Source organism: Carettochelys insculpta, chromosome 10 (genome assembly GCF_033958435.1).
Source record: "Carettochelys insculpta isolate YL-2023 chromosome 10, ASM3395843v1, whole genome shotgun sequence".
Lineage (NCBI taxonomy): Eukaryota > Metazoa > Chordata > Testudines > Carettochelyidae > Carettochelys > Carettochelys insculpta.
The window spans coordinates 17,881,273-17,908,089 of NC_134146.1; the positions used below are offsets into that span (position 1 = coordinate 17,881,273).

At 40.9% G+C, this 26,817-nt stretch overlaps 1 protein-coding gene across 1 annotated transcript in view; it reads right to left on the reverse strand.

Moving 5' to 3' along the window:
• Window positions 1-26,817, reverse strand: part of CUL3 (cullin 3) — a 116,315-nt gene that overhangs the window by 82,702 nt on the left and 6,796 nt on the right. The window contains exon 2 of the mRNA XM_075004223.1: window positions 7,520-7,717. Within this exon, the coding sequence (XP_074860324.1) occupies window positions 7,520-7,717 (198 nt within the window). The remainder of the gene's footprint in view (window positions 1-7,519; window positions 7,718-26,817) is intronic.

Below are 26,817 nucleotides of genomic sequence, written 5' to 3' on the forward strand. Positions count from 1 at the left end.
AGCTTACATGCACATACATTTTGGATCAATCACACAAATATTAAACAGCTCAGAAAAGGAAGGTTTACTAGCCACAAAGGCAAGGATTGTTACTAGATAGGGATATCAAGCAATTAAAAAACAATTAATCGCCATTAATTATGCTGTTAAACAATAATAAGAATAGTATCTGCAGAACACGCACACACAAAAAAAAAGCTGAGGCAGCACGGCACCCAGGCTGGGCTGGAGGTGACATCCTCCTAAAGCCCCTGGCGAAACATCAGCCGGGGCTCCAGCCGGGGTCTGCACCTTAGCCACCTTCTAGATGCGGGACCCCAACCAGGGGCAGCCCCTGCAGCTGAGGGACCTCATCTGGGGGCAGCCCCTGCAGCTGTAAGCCAGCTGATACACAGGGCCCCACTGGCATTCCCACAGCAGTAGGACCCTCACCTGGGCAGGCGTTAACCTAAGTTAACTGACAGCCCTATTACTACAATATAAGAATCTACCTTGTTTTCCAAGAGTACCAGCTTCATACAGCTGGTACAGTCTCTTTATAAGTAAGGGGCAAATCAAAATGAAAACAAGATTTCTACGACATAAATGAGTATTATGATGCCCGCTTCACAGCAGCTCAAAATAATGCTACAATCAGAAGTGATTTTAGATGGACCACTGGACATGGCAAAGTTGAAAAGGGAAAGTATGAAGAATTTGCAGCAAAGAATTTTTAAAAGGGGTATTCATTCAGTACAACAGATTACTCAAAATTGTTGCTGTGTAGTCACAAACAATGGATCCCCGACAGGGAGAAAGGAGAGGGAGCTGGTAGGCAGAAATGGATAGTAAGGAGGTTAAGAATGGCATATTTTATGAACAAATTTCTAATCTATGATATTAATTTATTGTTAACCATTAACATTGTTTGTCTATCATTGCAATCAAGCTTACCCAGCCAAACCACACCAGCTAATCTCAAATTTCAATTCTCATGAACTACCAACTGTGTTGTGATATTTGAGTGTTTAAATCATAAGTAATAATTGGATTGTTAGTAATGATTTAATTTATTTATGAATTTTGTGAAATGTTTATATTTTGGGATAAAGGATGCTGTGCCATAACTCTGCTTTCTCCTCTTCCAGGTCATGCCATATACTTTCTGCCCTTTACCTCATTCCTATGGTCTGTCAGGTTCCACACCCCAACCACTTCCCATGAGGAAGAAAACCAACAAGAGCTGGGGAAAGGTCCAGAAAACCTTATAAGTTTAAAGTAAGATCAAAGCAAACTCAAAGGGGTTAAAAAAAGATGTTTTATAAAATGCACTGAATTTGTTTAACAGTGGAGGGCAGCAACCATTCCAATACTAAGTCTACAATCTAAGCATTTCTTATAATACTTTACATATACAATGGTGCATAAATAGCAATGATGTTAGAAAGTAAATAGAATAGGATTTCCATTACAGAAACAGGCTGAGCCTGTGGAGTGGGAATCAGAAGAGAAACATTGTTAAAAAATGACTTTCCCATTTGTAAATGTTATACAGGGTTTAGAAAGTTAGAGATGGGTTAATTTTCTTAAATTCAAGTTTTGTACTTCTAAGGGGCTGCAGCGCCAGGATCTGTTAACTCAACGCTGACTACCTGAACATTTGTTAAAAGATGGCTGCATTTTCTAATTATACAGAAGTTGATAGGTCTAGGCCAATGAGAAGGGGAGATGAAATCTGTTTGATCTCAAGTGTGAATAATTCAACGCTGAAAATTTTATCTGGTGTCCAATAGAGTATATTTAGAGTTTGATATCTTATTAATGGACAGTGTAAAGCCTCTGATATTCTAGGTTTTTGCACAATCTCATTTAAAGCCTGTTCCAAACTCTTGCTTTTAGCAATAGAGAGACAGAACAGAATATGGGGCCATTCACTGTATGGCAGGATTTCCCTTAAATTTTGTTCCCTAGAAAAGATGGATTGGGCTAACTGAGCCAAAAAGTTTAGGGACTTACATGGCTGAACTGTTTGTGCTGTGTGAGATCTCAAAATTGCAAAAGGAAAATATTTTGCCACAAATTTACAGCATTGCGTTTCTGTCATGAGCTAAAAGTACAGCTCTGCAATGAGAAAATTTAAAAAGAAAAACTCTTAAAGGCTTCAAAAGAAAATAGAGCTAAATTTCTTTAGAAGTCAAATCCTGTGCAAGTTCTCACCTGTATGAATACAGGAAGCTATCTAATTTATTCTTAAATCTATACACTGAAGCAATTAAACACATGTATACTATTTGTACAGTTCTGTAGATAACAACACGCAGAAAACTTTCAAATCACTTTTAGCTAGTTTGTTCACTATCTGATGAAACTACAAGGACCTTCAGAGGTCATTGATTTCAGTCCCTTGCCCTCACAGCAGGACCTATTGTCATCCCTGACAGATATATATATTAAATCAATTTGCCCCAGATGGCCCTCTCAAGGAGTGAGCTCACAACCCTGGGTTTAGCGAGCCAGTGATCAAACCACTGAGCTACCCCCGACTCCTGAAGATGATATCGGGAGATAAACTAAGGGCAAGAAAACAGATACAAATAAAGTTCATCACATCAGCTACAGACAGCAAACGACTGCAATCACATCACAAAACTTGCCTTTCATAATCATCGTTTTTTGAGATGTACTGCACGTGTCCACGGATACACACCGCACACATAGATACTGGAAAGCTCTCCCTTCATAATACCTAGTGGGGCAACCTGAGCACCCTCTGCCACTCTGCACCACTGATGTAAGAACAAACGGCCCAGCTGACTGTGAGTCACCTCAGATCCTTTCTCTAGAAACTCAGATGTAGAGAGTTAGAAGGTTGAGCCATGGAAAGGGCACACATAGCATATCGCAAAGAATAAGAGTTTCAAAGTTAGTAACTTTTTTCTTTTTCATGCGATTGCATACATGCATTTGACTCTTGGTGATTCCCAGGCACGGAGATCAGAGTTCCCATGCACACAGACTGTACTACAGCTTGACCAAATTTGGCCTGGTCACCAGAATATTAGCTGATGGCATAATGGTAAGAGAAAGTATGCACTGATGATGAAGTTGCCGCTTTACAAATGTCCAGGATAGGGAATCTGCACTAGGAATGTCGCTGGTCAATGCTTATGATCTTGTAGCATTAGCAGACAGCTTTGCCTCTAGTCAAATGTTTGCTAGAGCATAACATATGCAGATACAAGATATCCAAGATGAAATTCTATGTTAAGTCCCTGGAAGACCTTCCAATCTGCAATAGACATAAAGCAGTTTGGATCTGTTTATGCAAAATGCCAGGCCTCATCTAAATGCCCAATGTGTGTAGTTGTTACTCATCTGGATTTGTATGTGGTTTGGGGTAAAATACAAGCAAGTACATGGACTAATGTGAAAGTGCGCAACTACCTTAGAGAGAAAATACACTCAGAGGAGGGCATTATGTTTACAGAGAACTGTATGATGGATCAGATGCAAAGGCACACAGTTAAGAGGTCCTTCTGACATAAGTGACAGGAATTATGAAAACCCCTTTCCAAGAAAAGATATAGTAAACAACGTGTTGCCAAGGCTCATGCATTTAGAAAAGAACAAGTTCAAGTCATAATAGGGGACTGGGTGTCTCAACTCAGAGCATAAACTCTCCAGGCTTTAAGGAATCTAACTGTCAAGTCATTAGAAAAAAAGTTATCGACTCAAGGGTGGAAAGCTGGTATTGCTTCTAGAGGGAAGCCTGACAGAGAAAATTGTTAAATCTTGCTGTTTCAGGTGCAGCAAATAGTTGACTATATGCTGAATGGACACACGCATTGGTGAGACCCCAGTTTAACACGCCCAGACAAAGAACAGGTTCCACTGGGGCAGGAGGCTGGACTCAATGGCCTCTCAAGGTCCCTTCCAGTCCTAGTATTCTATGAGTCTACTTTGACAGGGAAGTGGCCCTGGCAGAAAGGTTTCTGCTACTTAGTAAGACCTGGAAAATTTGCCACAAGCAAGCCTCCACTATGGGATTTAACCTTGGAGCTTCCAGGCCCTTAAATAAGGAACTACCTGATTAGATGGAGAAGCTGGCTGTGGCCTTGAGGGATCAAATCTGGGTGCAACTGAGGCGAGACTGGAGTTGCCACTGGAAAGGACCAATAGGGTGGAGAACCAGTGCTGGTGGGACCATGCTGGTATGTGGTTCCACTTGACCTTTAGCAGCACTTTGTATAGTAGTGGGAATGGAGGAAAACCATACTAAAGCTTTTCTGTTCATGATTATCAGGAAGGCTTCTGTGACAGAGCACAGTCTGAAGCCTTACAGGGAACAGAAATGCTGGCATTTTCTGCTATGCTTGCTCATAAATAGGTCTATTCGAGGAATCCTCCACTGCGGGAAAATGCAAAGTCACCAGGCATGGTGATTTGAAAAAGAGGCATTCAGCTGATTTGCTGTTCTTTCCCTCGCCCCGGAAGGTAGGAGATTTCAAGACTAATCGAACGGTCTCTGCAAAATTCCCACAAATGAACTGCTTCCTGACAAAGGAGGGATGGGTAAGCCCTTTCCTAATGGATGAAGTAAAACAATGCTGCACTTTTATCTTTGGGACTAAACAGATTTCTCCCACCGATACGAACAGCAACTGGGACAGAGCAGCAACTGCTAGGCTGAGGCCCCTGACAAAAACGGCCAAGACGTTGCAAGGGCCACAAGCAAGTTACCCGGGGAACATAAGCAATAGAAGGAAGTGAAGGGGGGCAGTCCTGGCCTACCACTGGAGTGTCCCTGAATTGGGACCCAGAGGAACAGGAGGGGCTAAGGCAGGTGTGGGGGGGGCAGGGCGCGGAATCCACCCCTTCCTCCTTGCATCACACTGCCATATGTTTTGGGAAGAAGTGGCTTTCAAAGACTGGGGGGTTATTTTGAAAGGCCCCTGGCTACACGGGCGGAGCACAATTCAAAAGCAGCACTTTTGAATCGCCATGGCCGCCATTATGATAATGAGGAACTGCATATTCATGGCAGCACCTCATTAGCATCTTTCAAACTCCCTCATTAACATGCCCCTTCTGAAAGGAGGGGGCTTGTGTAGACACAGCCTAAAGATGTAGGTAAGTGAAGACCTGTGGATAGAGTGCATTTCAGTGATTCGTTAATTATATGCTTACGTTTTTAAATAGTAAAAAGAGATACATGGAACCATCAATTATATGATTTTTCCACTAAACTTTCCATTTAAACAGACAGATTAAACTGTAAAGAAAGTAGAGATATCTAATTTCAGACTTGAACAACTTCTATCACCTATTCCTAAAATGCTACTTTTTACTTGTTACTGAGCACCATTTTACACAATCAATTTTCTGAACGTAACTACACTTTGTCACATCCTGAAGCCAGAATGCAGAGATAAAGGAAGACGAACTGGTTTTAAAGTTAGACTAAAAATACAAACAAAATAGCCAAGAAGCCTTTTGCATTCAAGTGTTATTTCCCTGCACTTTTACTGGTCAGTCAACTTCCCATGTGAATGGTTACGTGTACAGGGAAACCAGTTTTTATATAAATATGATCATTTTCTGCATGTAGTCATTTTAAAAACAACTAATTTAAAAAATTAAAATTTAACAATTAGCTTTATTTTTATGAAGGTATTTCAATTGTACATACTCACACAAATTTTAATTAGGCCTGAATCACAGGTATACTCCTCTGTGAACACAAGCATATGCATGTACACAGAGACTCTTTCATTACTCATTTACAATATGAATTTAACAGACTGGTGAGTTTGTGGTAAGCTCTCACATGCATCAGATGATAAAATCTACGAATTGTATGGGAAAAAAAATATAAGCATCCCATTCAGAGCTGCACTATCACACCTGATTCTATTCAACTTTTGTTATTACGAGTCACTGGCAGTTGTCACAAGTGGCCTTTCCTAAACATACGTGTATGTTTTTCATTTAGTTTTTAAAAACACTCAAATAATATATACATGATGAGCAAAAGCGAGGAAACCAACCCAAGAAAATCATTCTGACCTCACGTCTAACCAGGCAAAAGATTACTGCACAAGTGTGCATTACTAAGGGCAGGTTTATACTACTGGGTTAAGTCAACCTAACGTATGCAACTCTAGCTACATAAATACTGTAGCAGGAGTCAACACAGCTTGGGTCGATTTATTGTGGAATCTACACCATCCTGGCTCAATGGGAGAGCCTTATGTGACTGATTCAGGTGGAATGCCATGGGAGACCTGCTAACTCAGTTGACTGACAAATCTCTTGATAGTAGAGACAGGCTCCTAGCGCAGGCTGTAAACACTGCTAAGCCCAGGACAATACAAAGGCGTTTATAGGCACAGAGTGCTAAAAGTCTCAGACTTTTACCATGTTATATGACTAGTCTAGACAAATTCATTAATGTCACTGAGGCATTAGTACAGCAATAAATGACATATGTGCAAAATCATATAGTTACTTTATTCTCTGCCTCTCCTTTCATTCACTTAGTGTAAGAAAATATGTATCTAAAGCATATTTTAGATTGAAGTGGTCTACAACAAAGTTAAGACCTCTTCACATGAAAGAATAACCAAAAATGGAAAACAGTCCATACATTAAATTATACAGTAAAGGCATCATAGGTGTGATTCTACCAGAGTACCTTGGCCACTACATACAATGGATACAGTGGAAAAACAGCTGTCCTCCAGGCTGCATCTTTGATTATGTCACAAGTGCTTGAGCTCTTTAGAGCAACAAGTCTTCAGCCTTGTTTCAACTTGGAGAAAAAAAGTGTCAAGTAAAACGGGTTAGCCAACATGAGCTAGGTATGCCAGATGTAAATGTGACTGCTTTTCCTCACTAACACAGTCACACTGTGGCTTGAAGCAAGATGGAATATCTCAATCTTCAGAATGAAAAGGACTGTGAATTTAAAATGTTTGGCTACATTACATATATGTTTTGAAAAAAACTGAAATATACGGACTCAGCCTGTTCAAGATGTTTTCATCAATTGGGTTTTCTGTATTGAATGATGCCTCCCTAGTCTCTCAAGATAATACAATCCCATCAAGGCTATGTTTCATTAGTTCATGAACATACCCATAACAAGAAAGTTCTTATTCCGGTAGTTGCCAAATTGAAAGAGGTAAGTGAAAGTGTTCACCAAAGAAAGACACACAATAGCAAGAAACTTTTTAAAAAATGAATGTGTAGGAGATATTTCTATTTTTATTGCTCATATAATAATTAAACTGAAAGGTTTTTTATTCATATATTCATTAACATTTAAATTTGTAAATTTCATTATTCATTAGTAGGATAGACAAACAGTACCTCTGACATGAGTATCTTATGCTCAACATTAATCCTAAACTGGTATTATATATGATTTAAACAGTTTTAAAACTATTGTATCACAACTTCAATTTTTGTTACAAACCAGCTATACAGTGCTCATTTTACATATCAATAAAAATATTGACTTAAAATTTAGTTTAGATACCTTGTTTATGAGATGCTCAGTGACGACTTCTCGTAGTCCAGTGTATAATTTTTCTCCATGTTTATGTAACACCATAGTATATGCATTCCTGTACAGTTCCTCAAAACTGAGACCACTGTTGTTCTTACGCTGGATCTCTTGGATTGCATTTTTCAGGAGATCCCAAATGCTGTTTACGTATTTCTCATCCATGGTCATCTGCAATATTGAAATTCAGAAATTAACACTTTCCAGAATTAATAACCGTGACCAGAAAATTAGCTGGAAACCACTGTAATTTGAAAACAGCACTAATACCTTCTGTTAACTTTCTCCGATTAGAATTTTTTTAACATTTATCAGAACTTCAATCAATAGTTATGGCAATATTGGTAGGGATTAACTCCTTTGAATCAAAGACAGCGATTGCTATGACTTTCCAAGTACAGTAGATAGTCAATAGCACTGCTTGTTTAAAAAAAAAAAAAAAAAGACTTTTTTTCCTTCAAAAATATAGCTTTCATAAGACTCAAACCTGATTTCGCAGGGAGAATATTCGTGTTTCCTCTATAAATATAACTACTGTTCTCTAATTCTCACCCACACTAACATACAACCTAGCAAATTTCTGGTCATGGTACAAACCTCATCAGTTTAAACCAAGTTTTAATTGACACACATAATAAAAGGTACAGGTTTCACATGTAACAGGCAGTGATTTTACAAAAGTGGTAAACAGGTGTGAATCATTTGTTTCTAATTTAACACACTCAGGCTACGTCTACACGTGCACCCAACTTCGAAATAGCTTATTTCGATGTTGCGACATCGAAATAGGCTATTTCGATGAATAACGTCTACACGTCCTCCAGGGCTGGCAACGTCGATGTTCAACTTCGACGTTGCTCAGCCCAACATCGAAATAGGCACAGCGAGGGAACGTCTACACGCCAAAGTAGCACACATCGAAATAAGGGAGCCAGGCACAGCTGCAGACAGGGTCACGGGGCGGACTCAACAGCAAGCCGCTCCCTTAAAGGGCCCCTCCCAGACACACTTTCATTAAACAGTGCAAGATACACAGAGCCAACAACTAGTTGCAGACCCTGTATATGCAGCACGGACCCCCAGCTGCAGCAGCAGCAGCCAGAAGCCCTGGGCTAAGGGCTGCTGCCCACGGTGACCACAGAGCCCCGCAAGGGCTGGAGAGAGAGTATCTCTCAACCCCCCAGCTGATGGCCGCCATGGAGGACCCCGCTATTTCGATGTTGCGGGACGCGGATCGTCTACACGTCCCTACTTCGATGTTGAACGTCGAAGTAGGGCGCTATTCCCATCCGCTCATGGGGTTAGCGACTTCGACGTCTCGCCGCCTAACGTCGATTTCAACTTCGAAATAGCGCCCAACACGTGTAGACGTGACGGGCGCTATTTCGAAGTTACTGCCGCTACTTCGAAGTAGCGTGCACGTGTAGACGCAGCCTCAGTGCCACAGCAGTGAGTGTTGAAGAAATACATATTCATATGAATGACAAGTATTTAGAACAGAAGCAGCACTGTTTTCAGAAAGATAAAATACCCCCAACAATACTAGAGAACATATATTCATTGACCACTATGCTTACCTACATGTCTCCAGCTACCCTCCAAGACAGATCACACAATCCATTGTCTAGACTAGAGTCTAGCCTTAGGATACAACCATATCTCCTCCAAAACAACTGACAGAGACAAAAACCTACAACAATTTCATCAAGATTTTTTAAAACTTAAATTTCCCACCTAGGGGAAATAAAGAAACAGACTGACAGAGCCAGACGTCACCTACTTCATGATAGGTCCAACAAGGATAACAACAGAACACCACTTCACCTGTAGCCCCCAACTTAAAACCCTCCAGCGCATCATTGGCAATCTGTAAGCTACACTCGAAAACAATCCCTCACTCCGAGACCTCTGGTGACAGGTCACTCCTCTCCTACAGACAACTGCTCAGCCTCACGAAAATGCTCACCAGTGGCGACAGCCCATTCCGCAGAAACACAAACCTAAGCAACTCATCCCTGCAACATACCCTGTTGCCAACTCTGTCCAAATATCTATACAAATAACACCATCACAGGGCCTAACCTAATCAGCCACATAATAGGGGCTCACAACCACTAATGTGATATACGTCATCATATAGCAGCAATGCCCCTCTGCCATGTACAATGGACAAACCAGACAGCCTCTGCACCAAAAGATGAATGGACATAAATCCAATAACAGGAACTGGAATACACACATCTATTGGAAAACATTTTAACCTCTGTGGACATTCAATAATGAATTTGAAAGTAGCCATTCTTCTACAAAAGAATTTTACCACAAGATTACAGAGGGAGACATCTGCATTGTAATTCATTTGCAAATCTGACGCATTTAAAATTAGGCCTTAACAGAGATCTCAACTATCTGAGCCATTATAAGGGCAATTTTCCTACCTCTGATATTCTCAGGAATGGGATGCATCTTGCTTAATCTGCTTCATCTACTGGTCCTACTAGTGACAGGCACTCCCTTTCCCCCTTCTCCTTTGTTTGCACTGCCCCCCAACCCCCACATAAACCCTGGATTTTAACTGCTTACTCCCTATCATCCGAAGTGGGTCTTACCCATGACATCTCATGGCTTTAGAAATATTAGTCTACAAGGGACTACGGGTCTGCTTGTTACTTCCAGGATGTGTGCCTGCCCCCCTTAGCACTGACTGGAAGGACTGATGAGCTCTCTCTCTCTCTCTCTCCCCCCCCGCCACACCCTTTGTGCACCAGCTCCTTCACCCTTACTCCCAGAACACTGCTGTCACTTCTGATCTGCTCAGGGTCATATCTCAGAGAATCATTAATGCAGTATGGGGTTCAGGGCTATTTGGTGCTTGGCAATCATTCTGTAATTTGTCATATGCGTCCCTGGCAGCAAACATGCCTCCTGAGATGCCTGGCCAAGCCTGCAAGTAGAAGTCTTTGTCATTTAGAAAGCAGTCACTGACCACAAGATTCCTAAGTCTTAAAGGTACATGGCATCTCCTCTTTCACCCTTGCGGGAGAATCCTCCTTTGTTGACAAGGCAGCATACTGTTTTACTCTCTTTATGGACACTTTGTTGGGAGCAGAGGCACTGCCTCACTGTGAAGGAGCATTTTCCTCCTCCTGCTACTGAAGTCCTCTCCAGCTGTACTGCCTCCTTAATTTTGAAGAGCTGTGTATGCATATATACGACAAATTCCTTTGTTGAAAGTACAGCGTGAGAAAGAGCAGGAGAAAATCATTTTTAAAAAAAATATTCTTCATCTTGAAATGAGAAGAGGAAATTATCTGTATCCACAAGAAGGATAGAAAAGAGGTCCTGGAAACCAAATTTAGGTAAGAGACTGAAATCCAGGATCTCCATCGTAGAGTTCTCTGAAATGCTTCCAGCTCCACGCACAGGACCAGGTAGACAGAACTGTAGCTTTTCAATGTGTGAATTAGATAATAGTGTAGGGAGGAAGGGGATTTAATAGGAACCAGGGAAACTTTTGGGAAAGGGGGAGCCTACACATGAAGAGTGCACTCCACAGAAACCAAAACGGAACCAGACTGCTTGCACTCAAAAATTAAAAAGGTTGCAGAGCACTTTTTTAAACTAAGGACTGAGGAAAGCCAAAAGGTAGCATATGGATTGAACAGAAATATTCCTTAGAGAAGTGTCTATTAATAGAGATTCTCTATGTCCCAGTAAAGAGGAGGAAATACGATAAAAATACTAAGATCTGATGAGCAACAAATGAAAAAGAATACCGTTCAATCAGATCACAATGGCAGACAGCTAGAAAGTGACAAGTTTTTGAAGTATTTGTGTACAAATGCTCGAAGTCCAAATAATAAGATGGGTGAACTGGAGTGTCTTGAATTAAAGGAAGATATTTATATAATAGGCATCACAGACACTTTGTGGAATGAGGATAGTCAATGGGATCCAGTAATATCAGGGAACAAAATACATAGTGAAAGGACAGAACAGGTTGTGCTGGTGGTGGGAGTAGCAATACATGTTCAAACAAAGTAAAAATCTTAAATATCCCAAACTGTTCCACAAAATATGGATGGATGGTAGTTCCATCATCATCACCAATAATAACCATGGGCTCAGCACCCGTTGGTGTCTGATGCCTCTCCCACTATTTCCTTCCATCTTTCCTTGTCCAGTGCGGAGTGGCTTAAGTTTCTGTAGACTAGCTCTGCACCAATCTACTGTATCACCTATCCATTCTCTGTGGGGTCTGCCTCTTCCATTCAAACCGTCCATTATGCCAAATACCAGAGTCTTGATTTTTCGTTTGTCATTCATTCTATAAATATGCCCAAATAATTGTAGCTCCCGTTTTATAACCTTCTGCAGCAGGTTCTCTTTCAGCTGTATCTTTCTATATAATTCCTCATTGGTGACCTTCTGCATCCATCCTATTCTCAGAATCTTTCTATAACAACTCCTTTTGAATGCCAATATTATTCCCTTCAAATCTTTTGTTATCACCCATGCCTCACATCCATACAACATACTGCTAAATACACACATTTTCAAGGCGCTCAGCTTTGTTCCAAAGCTAATTGCTTTGCTTTTCCAGATCTTATCCATGGCCTTCAAACTTGCTCTTGCTTTCACTGTTCTAGTTGCTATTTCCTGTAGTTCCATGCTATAAGAATATAGCTGTAGGTATATATTACCAACCACCTGGCCAGGATGGTGATAGTTGAAATCCCCAATTATTATTGATTTTTTTTTTTATTTTTATAGCCTCTTTAATCTCCCTATCTCCAGATTGACTGGGTACCTGTCACCGCAAAACAGGACGTAAAGTTCTTGACACCATAAAGGACTGCTTCTTGGAACAGCTGGTTCTGTTATCCACAAGTGGAGAGGAAATTCGTGATTTAGTCCTAAGTGGAGTGTAGGATCTGATCCAAGAGATGAATATAGGTAGACCACTTGGAAACAGTAACTTTCAGAGAGGCCTACAGCCTTGCTGTGCCCCTAGGTAAGATTGCGGGGGGGCGGGTGCTCTGCACCCCCAGAAAGGATGTGGCTTTGTGCAGAAGGAGCAGGGCTGAAGCAAGGCAGCTTTCAGTCCCATGCATACCTTGACAACCCTGACCCCACCCAAACCACAGCAATCGGGTAGCAATTTAAACAGTCTAGAACTTCTGGACACCATTACTGTGGCAGCTGGGAGCTCTGGGCCCCTTTGTATCACCGGGCCATTGGGCAGTTGACCCCTTTCCTGCCTTACCTAACTGTTAGCAAGCCTGGTGACCATACTATAATTGAACTTAACATCCCTGTTAAGAGAAAAACGTCACAAGCAACCCAATATTGTGGCATTTAGTTTCAGGAAGGGGAACTACATAAAAATGAAAAGGTTAGTTAAAACAGAAATTAAAATGTACTGTGCCAAAAGCACAAGCTACACGGAAACTTTTTAAAATACCATAACAGAGGCTCAGCTTAAATGTATATTCCAAATTAAAAAACATAGTAAGGAGAACAAAAACAATGCCACTGTGGCTTGGCTTGACCAAGTAAAATAAGCAGTGAGATAAAAAGACATTGTTTTAAAAAGTGGAAGTTAAATCCTATTTAGGAAAACAGAAACATATATTCTGATAAATGGTGTGTAAGAATATAATTAGGAAGGTCAAAAAAGAATATGAAGAACAGATAGCCAAAAACTCAAAAGTAGCAAAATGAAATTTAAATATATCAGAAGCAGGAAGCCTGCTCAAGACCAGTGGGGCCACTGAATGGTTAAGATGCTAAAGAAGTCCTCCAGGACGATAAGATCATCGCAGAAATTGGTTTTCAATGCTGAGGTTTAGAAGGAGATTCCCAAACTTTAGCCTTTTTTTTTTAAATGTGATATATCTGAGGACTGAGATGTAGTTAGGGGTTGTTTTGGAACAAACTGACAATAAGTAACCAGGATCAGACTATTCACAAGTGAGTTTTAAAAAAAATTCAAAAAGGTGAAATCACCAAACTATCAGTGGTTTGTAACAGATATTTTAAAGCAGCTTCTGCATCAAAGGACTGAAAAATAACTAATGTGACACCAATTTTTAAAAAGAGCTCCAGAGGTGATCCCGACAATTACAGGCTGCTAAGTGTAATTTCAGTACTGGACCAACAGGCTGAAATGTCAGACATATAAATGAACATGATTTCCCTTTATGAATACCATGTCGACTCTTCCCCAACTAATGATGTCTGACCTGCCTACCAGAATTATTTGAGAGGGTCAACAAGCATGTGGAAAAGGGGGGATCCAGTTAATAGTGTTAGAAAGTCTTTGACAAGGTCCCTCACTAAAGGCTCTTAAATAAAGTAAGCAGCCATGGGATTAGGAAGAAAGGTCCTTGCACAGATTGATACTCGTTAAAAGAAAGGAAACAAAGGGTCTTGAAGAAGGGTGTAAACAGTGAGGTGACAAAAATCTGCGATACAAAACTGCTCAAGGTATTTAAATCCCAACCATACTGTGAATGATCTCAAAAAATGAAGGTGATTGGGCAACAAAATTAATGATGAAATTCAATGCTGATAAACGCTAAGTAATACACACTGGAAAACAATCACAACTACACACATAAAATGATGCAGAATAAGGTAGCTGTTACTACTCAAGAGAGATTTTGGAGTCATCATGGAGAGTTCTCTGAAAACATCCATTCAACGCACAGTGGCAGTCAAAAAAATGTGGTGAATCATTAAGAAACAGAGAATAAAAGAATATCTTGCTGCCTCTGCATAAATACACGGTATACCCACATCTTGAACACTGCAAGCACACGTGGTTGCTTCATTGCAAAACAGATACATTGAAAAAGGTTCAGAAAAATGCATAATAATCATTAGACTACAAAACAACTACCATGGAGAAGAGGTGGGTATGAGAAGGTATTGCTATAACACAGCATGGAAGACTTCTGCAGCAAAAGAAGCATCTGTGGTCATAGCTTGAAATAGAGCCTAGTGAAAGCATGTAAGGATCCCCAAGTGGCTGCTCTGCAAATATCAGAGAGAAGTCCATGGAAGGCTGCTAATGGTACTACTCCAGCAATTGTAGAATTGGCCCTGGCAGTCTGAGAAGGGGCTTTCACAACATCATATTAGAGAGAGACATGCCAGAGGCTATTTTATACAGCTTTCAGGACAAAATAGCTTTCCTTTTCGTTTTCTCAGCCATAGCAACAAACAACCCTGGAGATTTCAGAAATGAAGTTGTTCTTTGCAGACAGAAGCTAAGAGCCCTGTATATATCTAGGGAATGTAGTCTTGCCTCCTTCAGTGAGGGTTAGCATAAAACAAGGGTTGATGCATACCCTGATTAAGATGAAATTCAAAAGGCACCTTCAGTAGGAACTTAAGATGCTGACCTAAAGAAACCTTGTCTTGTGGAGAGCTGTGTCAGGTGGATCTACCATAAGGGCTTCAAGTCTCCCCACGCTTCTCACAGGAATAACAGCTATCATGAGCAACAAGCAATACCATGGCACTTTAGACACTAACAATTGTATTAGGTCATGAACTTTTAGGGGTAAACCCTACTTCAAGAGATGGGCTGGAGTAGAAATAACTGATTCCAGGCTATATAGGAAAGGAAAAGAAGTTTATCTGTCACTAGTAGCACCAGTTAATGAAACAAATTGAGTTGGATGTCTCTCGTTCATAGTATGTGATATAAAAGTGTCAACACCAAAGGTGGAGAAACTGCCCTTGTAATGTGTTAGACTTAAAATCTTTATTCAACCCTCAGTTAATGGTGTTAAATTTGTAAATGAATTCCAGTTCAGATAACTCCCTGTGTAATCAAGTGGTAAAAATTCTTTTGTAGAAGAATGGCTACTTTTAAGTACATTACAGTAAACCCCTTATTTACACGATTTCAACTTGTGCATTACTTGGATTAATGCAAGTTAAAATCGTGAGTGGTGCCGAGCCAGAAAGCAGGAGGCATCCTGGCTCCTCTCCAATTCCAGAAGCTGAGAAACTGATCAGCGCTGCTGTGCTGGTCACTTTCCTGGCTCCAAGGAGTGGTTGGGAGCTGAGTACCAGGCGGCTCTCAGCTCCCTGCCACTGCTAGGAACCAGGAAACTAACCAGCACAGCAGCATTAGACTATTTCCCCGCTCCCTGCCAGTCCTGGGAGCTGGGAGCCAAAATGCCATCTGGTTTGCAGCATTCCATCAGTCCAGGAGCCAGGAAACTGACCAATACAGCAGTGCTGGTCAGTTTCCCAGCTCCCCCAACTTGAGCAAAATTCGACTTAGGCTGCCCAGGAACGCATCCTACGTGTAAGGCGGGGGGTTACTGTATTAAATGTCCAGGGAGGTTAAAATGTTCCCCTACTTATCTGTGTTCACATTCCTGATGTCTGAGTTGTGTCCATTTATCCTTTGGCATAGAGACTGTCTGGTTTGTCCAGTGCACATGGCAGAGGGACATTGTTGGTACCTGATGGCATATATCACGTTAATGGATGAGGCCCTGATGTTGTGGCTTCTGTAGTTAGGTCTTGTGAAGGTGTGACTTGACAGTTATGAGGACAGAATTAGCAATGAGGTTTGTTGCAGGGATAGGTTCCTGGGTTAGTGTTTCCGCAGCATGGAGTGTGACTGCTGGTAAGTATTTTCTTCAGGTTGTGGGGCTGTCTGTAGATGAGGACTGGCCTGGCTCAAGGTCTGTGGGAACAAGGGATCATTTTCCAGTATAGACTGTAGACTGTCAATAATGCACTGGAGAAGTTTAAGCTGGGGCAGCTACGAGAAGGTGATCTTAAAGAAAGGTGCCAGAGGAAACAAGAAGCTGGAGGTTCTAAAGGACAATAAAAATAATGAGGTTCAGATCCCAGGCAGGAACTTATTTCAAAAATGTGAGAAAAATGTCCTTATGATGCCTTCAAGAACTTTTTATTACAGATATGAGTAAAAAAACAGGGTAGCTGGACATCAGGGACAGGAAAGAGGAAGCAGCTGCAAAATGCACTAACAGGGAGCTTATCAACAAGCCAGGTATCAGGAGAACAAGGACAGATGACATCACAATAAGAAGTGATGCTGCTGGCTGAAAGACTACAGGTTCCACCTCCCTCATCCAGAACTCTTGGGACCTAAGCGGTCCCAAATGAGTGGATTTGCCAGACATAGGGAGGTCAGGTCGGCTGCCTAGAGAGAAGTAATCATGGAGGTCTCCCCTGCAGGGCTGCCGGGCTCTGACCATCATGGGTTCCCACAGTTGCGGGACTACCAGTGGAGCTCAGTGCCCAGCCACCTTCCTGCAGCAGGGCTGCTGGGGCTGTCAGGGTTCCCTGTGTAGGGTCCCCACAGCTGTTGGGTTGCCGGGGCTCCACACCCCAGGCCAGCTTCCTGCTATCAGCTGCTGGAGCCTATGTGGCAATGGCCTGCAACACTGCCCTGCCAAAGACTGCATTGTCCCTAGCCTGATGGGAAATGGTACAATGAGCTGTGAACATATATATGGAGGACAAGACGGCTGCCCTACAGGTGTTCAGGATGGGCACCTGTGGCAAGAAGTCAGTTGAAGACACTTGTGCCTTTGTAGAGTGAGCAGTAAGCACTGAGGCTGGCACTTTTGCAAGGTCATTGCACATCAAGATACACTGGGCTGAAACTGGCAGCACTTCTTCCTCTCTACTATGGAGCTGAAGGTGGTTTTGTTCAGTCTAAATAAAAAGCTAAAGCATATATCTCACATTCGAAGAATGTAGTGCACATTCTTTGTCATTAGAGTGCAGTTTGTGAAAAGACCACAAGGAAAACATCCAGATTCATATCGAAGTGTGATGTTACCTAAGGGAATAACACAGGATGTTGGCATAACTGCACCTTGTCCTTTAAAAAAAAAGGATGAGCAGTCCTGAAGCAACTTAAAGACTAAGAAATGTATTTATTAGGTAATGAGCTTTTGTGGGTAAGACCCACTTCATCTTGGGTTGGTGAAGAGCCTCTGTACCCCTGCACAGAAGGTGGAAAAGGCTGCTAGGTGAGCCCTGACATAAAAGATGTAGCAGAACCCTGACAGAAAATGACAGGAATTGGAACTTGTAGCAGAAGAATTCTCTTCAGCAGGGACGAAATGGAAAAACATTTCTATTTGGCAAGATAAGTAGCCCTAGTGGGGGTGTTTCCTACTACTCAGTAACACCTCCTTAACAGACTCAGAGCATTGGCACACCACCCACCTCAACCCTGGAGCATCGAAGCCATGAGGTGGTGGGACTCCAGTGACGACTGGCCATGGTCTTGAGTGACAAGATCTGGGAACAGGGGGAAGAACTACGAGTTTATCCACGGAGAGCTGCTACAGAGTAGTGAGCCAATGCTGGCAGGGCCAAGCTGGCACTATCAGCGTTAGGGAGACCATACCCTGAGAGGGACCTTGTTAATTAAAAGAAAGGGCAGAAATACGTAGAGCAGGTGTGAAGCAAACAATACCTGAAATATGTCCCCTATATAGCCTGGCCTGCGATAGAGGAAGGAGCAAAACTACTGGCACTTCCAGTTGTCCCACATCATGGACAAATGTAGCTGGAGAAAACTCCCACCTTAAGAAGATACTCAGGGCTATATCCACCCCAGGGGACCACTCGTGTATGGCGAAAAAAAGGCTGAAGCAGTCTGCTAGTACATTCTGGGTCCCTGGGAGGTTGGTGACTTCCAGGTGGATGGAGTGGCTCATACAAAACTCCCACAGTAGCAGGGTTTCCACAAGAGAGGAGCAAACACTATCCTGTTTGTTTATACAAAACATTCCTGCAGTGTTTTCTGTCAGGACCGACACGCATCTGCCATGCACGTGGGTTTAAAATACCGTGCACACCAGATGGCCCACTCTGAGTTCCCTGACACTGTCTTGCAGTGATAATTCTGCTTCAGACCACATACCTAGTGTTCCTCATGCTGCTGAGGTGCGCTCCCCACCCCAGAGCTGAAGCATCAGCTCTATGGAGGACGGTGGTATAACAAATGACACTCCACTGCACGTGACCTGCTCCTGCAGCACCAGCCAAGAGGCAAGCATGTGAGGAGGAACTGTGACCACGTCCACACATGCACTAGCCATACCCACAGAGGACAATCTCAGACAGACATACTTACATACATGCCTCCATATGGCCCAATAGTCTCACGCATCAAAGTAGGAAATAGATGTGTGAGTTCAACTATTTCTCTTATTGCCTGGAACTGGGACCTGGAGAAGGAGACCCTGCCCAGGGTCACGTCCAGAAGTACCCTTATAAAAACTCTATTCTGTGTGTCAGGCTCAAGGTAGATTTGGCTTTGTTTAACATGAGACCCAGGTGGGGGAATGTGGCCTGAGCGAGGGCTAAAAGTTTCTCTATCTGTTGCCACAACCTGATCTTGATAAGCCAGTTATCCACTGGCCTTTGGGATAGGGCCAAGCTGCCTTTGCTTCTGCCTATGGTAGCAAAAGTGGCCATCCAAGGTTCCCAGCATGGGGCACACGGGAAAGAGGGTTGTGTGCGAAAAGGTGTTCATGTCTCTGCTGTAGCCTTAAGTACCAAGGTTCTATCCCATTTTCTGTAGACAAAATAGAAGCCAGGGTTTGCCAGAGCATCTTGGCAGTGTCAGCAACCATTTTATTCAGAGGCAATGCCAACCTGGAAGGGCCCCCAGGAGAAAGGATGTCAAACAGGGGGTCAGATTCCTCCATAATCTCCTCTGCCTGAATCCAGTAGTATATATGGGCTGCATTGGAGCTGCCACTTCAGGGGACTCCCCTGCTGGCCCAAAGGGTAGTGCTAAGGGAAAGCTTTCCAACCACCACACACACTGCATGTGCAGACCAAAATGAAATGGATATGAGCAATGACTTGAAGTAGTATACGTTAGTGTCTCTAACCACATACCAGGAAGGCATCTGCTCTGGAATTGTGGCCTTGAGCAGTACAGAAATACAAACCAGGCATATTAGTCGTGCTTGGTTACAAAGTGGTCCAAAGATAGGATTCATCATGGCTGGGGGAGATACTGTGCTATTAATGAGTGAAGGTCCCCCTCATGAACTATGTGGAAACGTCTGCTGGGGCTGTCTGCCAGTGAATTGATTATGCCTGCAATACATGCAGCTGAGAGGCTACTCCAATGCCTTGTGTACCAGCTCCCATGGAGGGCAGCAGACTGTTTGGGGGAGAATCTTACTCTTCACTGTTTGTTTATCTAGCAGACATATCATCTGACCTGACCTGGAAGTGTGTGAATGAAATGATGCACAGGAATGTTTTGTACACTTTTAGAGAACTTCTCCAAGCTTATGCAAATTAATATGCAGCCTGGATTCTCATGGGGCCCAAGAGCCTTGGGCTCCGTCATTGTTGAAATGCACTCCCCATCCCAGTAGGGAGGCATTCACATTAAGTGTCTTTGTAGGCATATGCCTATTCATACTGTGCGTCTGTTTTCCCACTACATGAGCAATGTCAGTATTTTGTGAGGAAGCTATTATCGCAGTTCAGGGCACAGACGGTGTAACCACATCTGGAGACAAAGTGGATGGAATCATGTCAGAGTAGGTAGAGTAGGTAGAATTGGGCTGTAGTCTGAGATGAAGCTGGTTGAGTTCCTGACCAGGAATTGTTCCAGACATAAGCAGGCACCCACTGTGTCTAAGTTTAGGTCCACCCTGATTAACTGTATCAGAAGGGGAGCCATGTTAGTCTGTATCCGCAAAAACAACGAGAAGTCCCATGGCACATTATAGACTAACAGAATTTTTGGAGCATAAGCTCTCGTGGGCAAAGACCCACTTTGTCAGACGACTTCTCATTTTTTCTGCTTGCCTGTATGGTTTGTGCAGGCATTAATATGGACTTGTCCAAACTGACTAGAAGACCTAGGGAATCAAGAGCTGAAATGTGTTAGTGACTGATGCTGGTACCTCCTACTATGACCAACCAATAAGCAGCTAATTGTTCAGGTATGGCAATATCAGTTTCCTCTACCTGCAGAGGCATGCAGCCATCAGCATACCTTCTGTAAATAACCTGAGACCACGGAGAGGTTGAAAGGGAACATCCTGTATTCAAAATATGCCTGGACCACTGTGACCTAAAGGAGCCTTTTGAGAGCAGGATGAATGGCCAAAATGAAAGGAAGTATCCTTTAAAAATCAGAGCCCATAAATCAGTCCCCTGAGTTGAAGGAGGTTACATAGAAGCCATGGTGATCATTCTGAACTTTGATGATATGTTCAATATCTGAGGTCACTAACAGGTCTTCAATCCCCTCTCTATTCTTTTCGGGAGCGAGGAATTACTTTGAGTAAAAGCTCTTCCTTTTAACAACAACAATATATACTGTCAATTTTAATTTTCTATTTTTGGTGGGACTGGGGTTAAAATTAGGATTTGATATTTGCTCCTTCATAGGCCCCAAATTCACAACACATAAATGTAAAAAAACCTGTTCTAATCGTATAATTCACTTAGGCTCTGTCTATACTTGCATTCCTCTTCCAGAAGAGGCATTCAAATGAAGGAAATTGGAAATGCAAATAAAGCACTGATTTATGTATCTGACACCTCATTTGCATAATCTCTTTTCTGAAGAGCTTCTTTTGAAAGAAAAAAAGTAGAGATGGGACTCTCTTGAAAGTAAGCCCCATCTTCAGAAGAACCGTTCTTCCTGAAGGGAAATGGGAAGAAGGGCTCTTTCGAAAATTAACGGCATCTACACTGCTTTTTTCTTTCAAAAGGATCTCTTTCAAAAAGAGATTACACAAATGAAGCATGAGATATGTAAATCAGTGTCTCATTTGCACTTTCAATTTCCCTCATTTGCATGCCTCTTTCGAAAGAGGAATGCAAGTGTAGACACAGCCTAAATGGGGGCACTTCAGAGAAGTGCAGAAAAACAATAAAAGATAAATTCCAGGAAACTTCAAGCTGTAGGAAATAACTTTACAAAACTATCACAAAGAATATTTGAAATATATTACCTTTTAATATTGATATTAAATATTCCATCTTTCAGTGTAGCTTCATATTCTCCTTCAATTAAATTACCTCTCTCTAGTAAGTAGCAGGAGCATGTTGGTGTTTGACCTTTTTTTTTTCTTTAAAAACCAACAATTTTTAGGAAATGGGTTTGCTGAAATTTTATGACAAATTAAGATAGCAAATTATCCCCTATTCAGACATCAAAAGTAGCTGACTTGTTTTGCAGCCATAGTTTTCTAGCAAACCAAAGATTTCTAATAAAACTAAAATAACTATGCATTGCAGGAGTAAATAACTTTCATATATATACTTCAGCAAGAGTCCTATAATGTTCCACTCTGTTAAAAGGCTCTGTTTAAACTTTTGCTCAAAGCACAAAGGACTTTATCCTGACCAATATTCGCTTTCTCAAAACTAAGGAAGAAAGTCAATCAATTGTTACCTCGTGGTTGTTTAGCTCGTGAGGTGGTCACAAATGAAATTATTTAAATTAAAATGTATTTCTAATCATAGTTTGTGATAGAGCTGTCTCCATAAACATACTGGAAATTCCAATATGGTAGTCAAAAGACATAACATTAGTTTGTGATGTCATAAGAACATTTATGTACTTCTGAGATCTAGATTGAGATCCTTGATAACAGCTGGTATATAAGAACCAGTAAAAAATTAAAAGCCCTGCTTCTGCAATTTGATCCAATATAGCAGACCACTGCACCTGGGCGCATCCCCACTGCAACAAAAGGGAGCTCAGTGATCTATTCTAGCAAAACTGAGTGAAGAATCAGCTCCCAAATATTCTTCCTTGCTCATTCCCTGCCTTGCATGAATTGATCTACTTAAACTCTTGCTGTAAATGTTTTAAAAAAATGAACTGCTGTTCAGTTGTAGAGTTTGATTCTTGCACTATACAGGCTGAACCTCTCTTATCCAGCACTCTCTTGTCCAGCAACATCCACTTATCATGGGTGTGGCCAAGTTTCTCACAGTGCCATAAAGTTTGTTTACAGCCATCAGTCCTGGCTCTCAGTGTTCTGTGCTGGATTTTTAAGCTATAATTTACTCCTGTCTTTTAAGAGCTCAGTAGGCAGTGGAAGTGGTGGGAAGGCTGCTAGGTAATATTGATCTCCCATGGTCCAGCAAATTCTCTCATTTGGCATTGGTCACGTCCCAACGGTTCCAGACTAGAGAAGTTCAACCTGTATTAGATTTCAAATGAAAACAAAAAAACTAAATCATTGCTGCTTGTATGGGCTTTTTTGAACCCATTTCTCAGGCACAATTTGAGGATGGAAGATAGAAAGAAGGTGGGTTCTTTTAAATTAAAAGGCTAAGCTGAGCTTGACTGCATTTTGCAAAGATTTAATTTAATATTCTAATAAACCTAAATTGGGAAGAACTGTCCCCTCTCAATTAAGAGCAACAGCAAGAAGATACAGAAAATTTCTTCTGACGCTAACATGCAGGCTTGTCTGGAGTCTCATCATCTAACAGTGTTCAGTGCACCACACAAGACAGACTATAAAACATTGATGGATGAAGATAAAGATGTTTTAACAAATTCGGGAGACAAATATAAATAATGACCAAAAATTTAAACTATCCTTCTAGAAATGGCCCCAAGAGAATGAGTTTGACAGACATTAGTCAAGCAGTGAAGGAAATTTCTGATTCTGGATTTCAGGTTCTATTTTTATGCCATTCTATATTCTCTTGCCCTCCACCCCAACTTTCAAGTTCATGTGAAAACCTAAGGAAAATAACTGTTTTTACAGGTTTGCTGGAATTCTGACTCTACATTACAGCGGCCACCAGTTCTTGAGCAATTAAAGAAACCAAGCATTAATATACACTCAAAAGCTCTTTATAACTTAAACATTATCAAAAATTAATAATTTTATATTTAAACTGACATCCAGAATTCCTAGTAACTGCAGCCATCACATTGCTCTCTCTGCTTGTGGGTTCTATCCCTTCCCCACTTCCTGCATCTCTCGTCTACGTTGACTGCAAGGTTTTCAAGGGATCCTATTCTTGGCTGCCTCTTAGGCACTGATGAATAACAACTAATCATAGAATCATAAAAGCTATTATGCATATTTCCTAATTCTGTGAATAAAAAGACTACTCCTGCTCATATCCGTTAAGATAGCACCCTTTTCTGATCACGAAATTTACATTTAAAATAAAATGTTTTCCAATAGAAATCACCTAAGATAGAAGGCCCCCAGCCAGGTACAGAAAGCTTGAGACAAGCATGCTTTAAAAGAAACCAGTACACATTTCACAGGCTACCACAAATGTGAAAGGATATGATCTCTCTCTGAAACATACAGTGGATTACACAAATTACAGGATCATTCATTATATCACTGAAGTGTTATGTATTCACACACACACACACACACACACACACACACACACACACACACACACACACACACACACACACACACACACACACACACACACACAGAGAGAGAGAGAGAGAGTACTTCAAGTCAGTGAATACCATAGTTAATTCTCCTTATAACAACCTTAATTCTGCCCGTTGTGTGTATGTTTTATTCTAATCTGGATGTTACTATTATATTTCCCTGAATACATACAGGTCAGTTTGTGAATTAGGCAATATTCTGAAGCACACTACCCTTAAACTGTTCAAATTGGACACTGTGTTCTGTGAATGACACAACTCTGTCTGCTTTCTACTTTCACATGCTACACTGAATGGAGCAATGTTTCAGGTTAGCAAATATTAGCATATATTATAGAAAGGTCATAATGAAAGTGCTCCTTTTCAAAGATATCTGAACATAATTTCTGGGAGAAAGAAAGATGACTACACTGAGGAATTTTTCTAACTGACTTTGAAAGTAGTTCAACCTAGGCTAATTTTAAAACTTGGTTACAGCCAAATCAGAGACCTAGATTTAAATGTTTAAAACAGCCTAAGCAGTTTTAGAAAACCAGTTTCAAAACAGGTTAGAAAACTTCCCTATGCAGAACGCTACAGTCAGCCTGCTGGATGGCGCATCAGCATTCATGATAATTTGGGTTGGGAAGAGTGAACAATCAGAACTAGCCCTGTATTCGTACTTAACAAGAGCTGCCTGAGATGAACTAAGTGTTTTGTATCCAGGAAGGAGCAGTCTGTTTTGTCTGGTCCAATCTATAATCTGCAACAAAAATGTGAATTAGACAACACTTGAGGTGACATTTCAATGCCTTGGCCTCTTCAATTCAAGTCAACTGCCTTGCTTATAATATGTTAAAAATGACAGGAAATAGTTCATCAAGAGCTCAGAATCACAAAGTTAAAAAAAAAAAATCCACCTGGAACGAACTGGGGTAACAAATGCAACAAGTGATATCTTTAAACTCCTCTTACCCACCCATCCCCCAAAATAAAACAATGGTATAATGAAACAATAAGAACTGCAGCAAACTAATCTATGCAAGAGGACTCTAGTTCAGACTTGCCACAAAGCATGCAAGGAAGTCCTTTTGTTGCATGCCACAAACATCAACAGTTCCAAAATAGAGGTTCTAATTATGAAGAAAGGTAAATCATTAAAATACTATCTTAAATCTAATAAAACACTCAGTTTGGAAAATCATCACGCTGATAATTCAGTGATACCAATGGCTTTTATTTAAAAAAAAATTGCTATTAATATAAGAAATGTGACTTTCAAAGTTTCAGGAACTTAAGTTACTTAAATTTAAAAATCTATTAACATTGATCTTAAATTTCTAATCAAGCCATTAAATGTTTAATACACACACACACACCATGTTAAGATCTCCAATATGTTTTACTAGGAAAGTGGATTAATTTAATTTTATTTGCAATCACAAATGCAGATTCTTGTATATATGTGTCTACATGATGAAATCTGTTCATATGCATGATGTGTGGTCATTTTGGCAAAGGAGGTAGGCAGGATGGATCTGAATGAGGGTATTTTCCTGTAACGCTGAAGTCAATAGGGGAAGGATTAGTTAAGGACTTAGGAGTGTACTTGCAATATGGTTTCTATGTGCTTCATTGTGTTTTTTAATCTCATTGAGGTTTTAGGTGGATGGAAACTTCACTCTGACAACCCTAACTCCACATTAAACTTTATTGTGCAGTTATTACGTCATCCCCACTGTTATATACTAAAAGCATTATGAAACAGTGACAGTGACATCTGCTTTGAAGAGTGCTTTTGCTACTCACATTTATTAATTCCTTTTACTAATACATAGTAAGGATCAGATTCACATACCTCTACCTCATACTCAGTACCACTTTATGCTACACTGAAACAACTCATGGAGTAAGGTGCTGTACAAGTTTCAGAACTTAACCATACAATTCATTTACATAAAATTATTACTTATTGTAATTATCCATTAACCTCAATGGGAGAGGCATACCCCCCTCAGCTCCTCTGAAAATCTTTGTGTAGGATTCAAAGTGTTTCAAGTACCATTTGAGACAACAGTTTGTCCTGTAATTACTATAACGAAGTGTATATGTCCAAATAAATGGCATGAAATTTCATCTTTAAGAACAATCAGGAGAAAGGGCAGGGGAAATGTTCTGAAACAGAGGGTCCTGAACTTGTGTCTCCCCACCTTAGCTTTGGTACATATGTCTACCACCATTTAATGCTAAACATATAAAGCAGTAGCTTGTTTGCATTCTCTCTCCCACTCCCACATAACCCCGTTTGATTAAAACAGGAATTATTAGAACCACATCAATTAAAGCTATGATGGTGGTACACAAAGTACTTCCGAGTTGTAAATGCAAGTACACTAATTCAGTTTGAGACACACTGATGGAAAACTGTTGTAGAACCAATATTTGCAATAAATATTTAATGAAATAATAGGAGAACAGTTGATGCAAAAAGGTGGCGAAGGACAATGGTTCTCAATCAGGGGTACACATAGCCCTATGAGCACACCCTGGTCTTTTTAGGGGGTGTATCAACTCATCTAGATATTTGTCTAGTTTTGCAATAGGCTACATAAAAAGCACTAGTAAAATCAGTAGAAACTAAAATTTCGTACAACTTGTTTATAGTACTCTGCATACTACATACCATTTGTAAGTACAATATTTATATTCCAATTGATTTACTTTACAATTACACTATAAAAATGAGATAGTACAAAATTTTTCAGTAATAGGGTGCTGTGCACTTGTGTTTTTATGTCTGATTTTGTAAGCAAATAGCTTTTAAATGAGATATAACTTGAAGCTA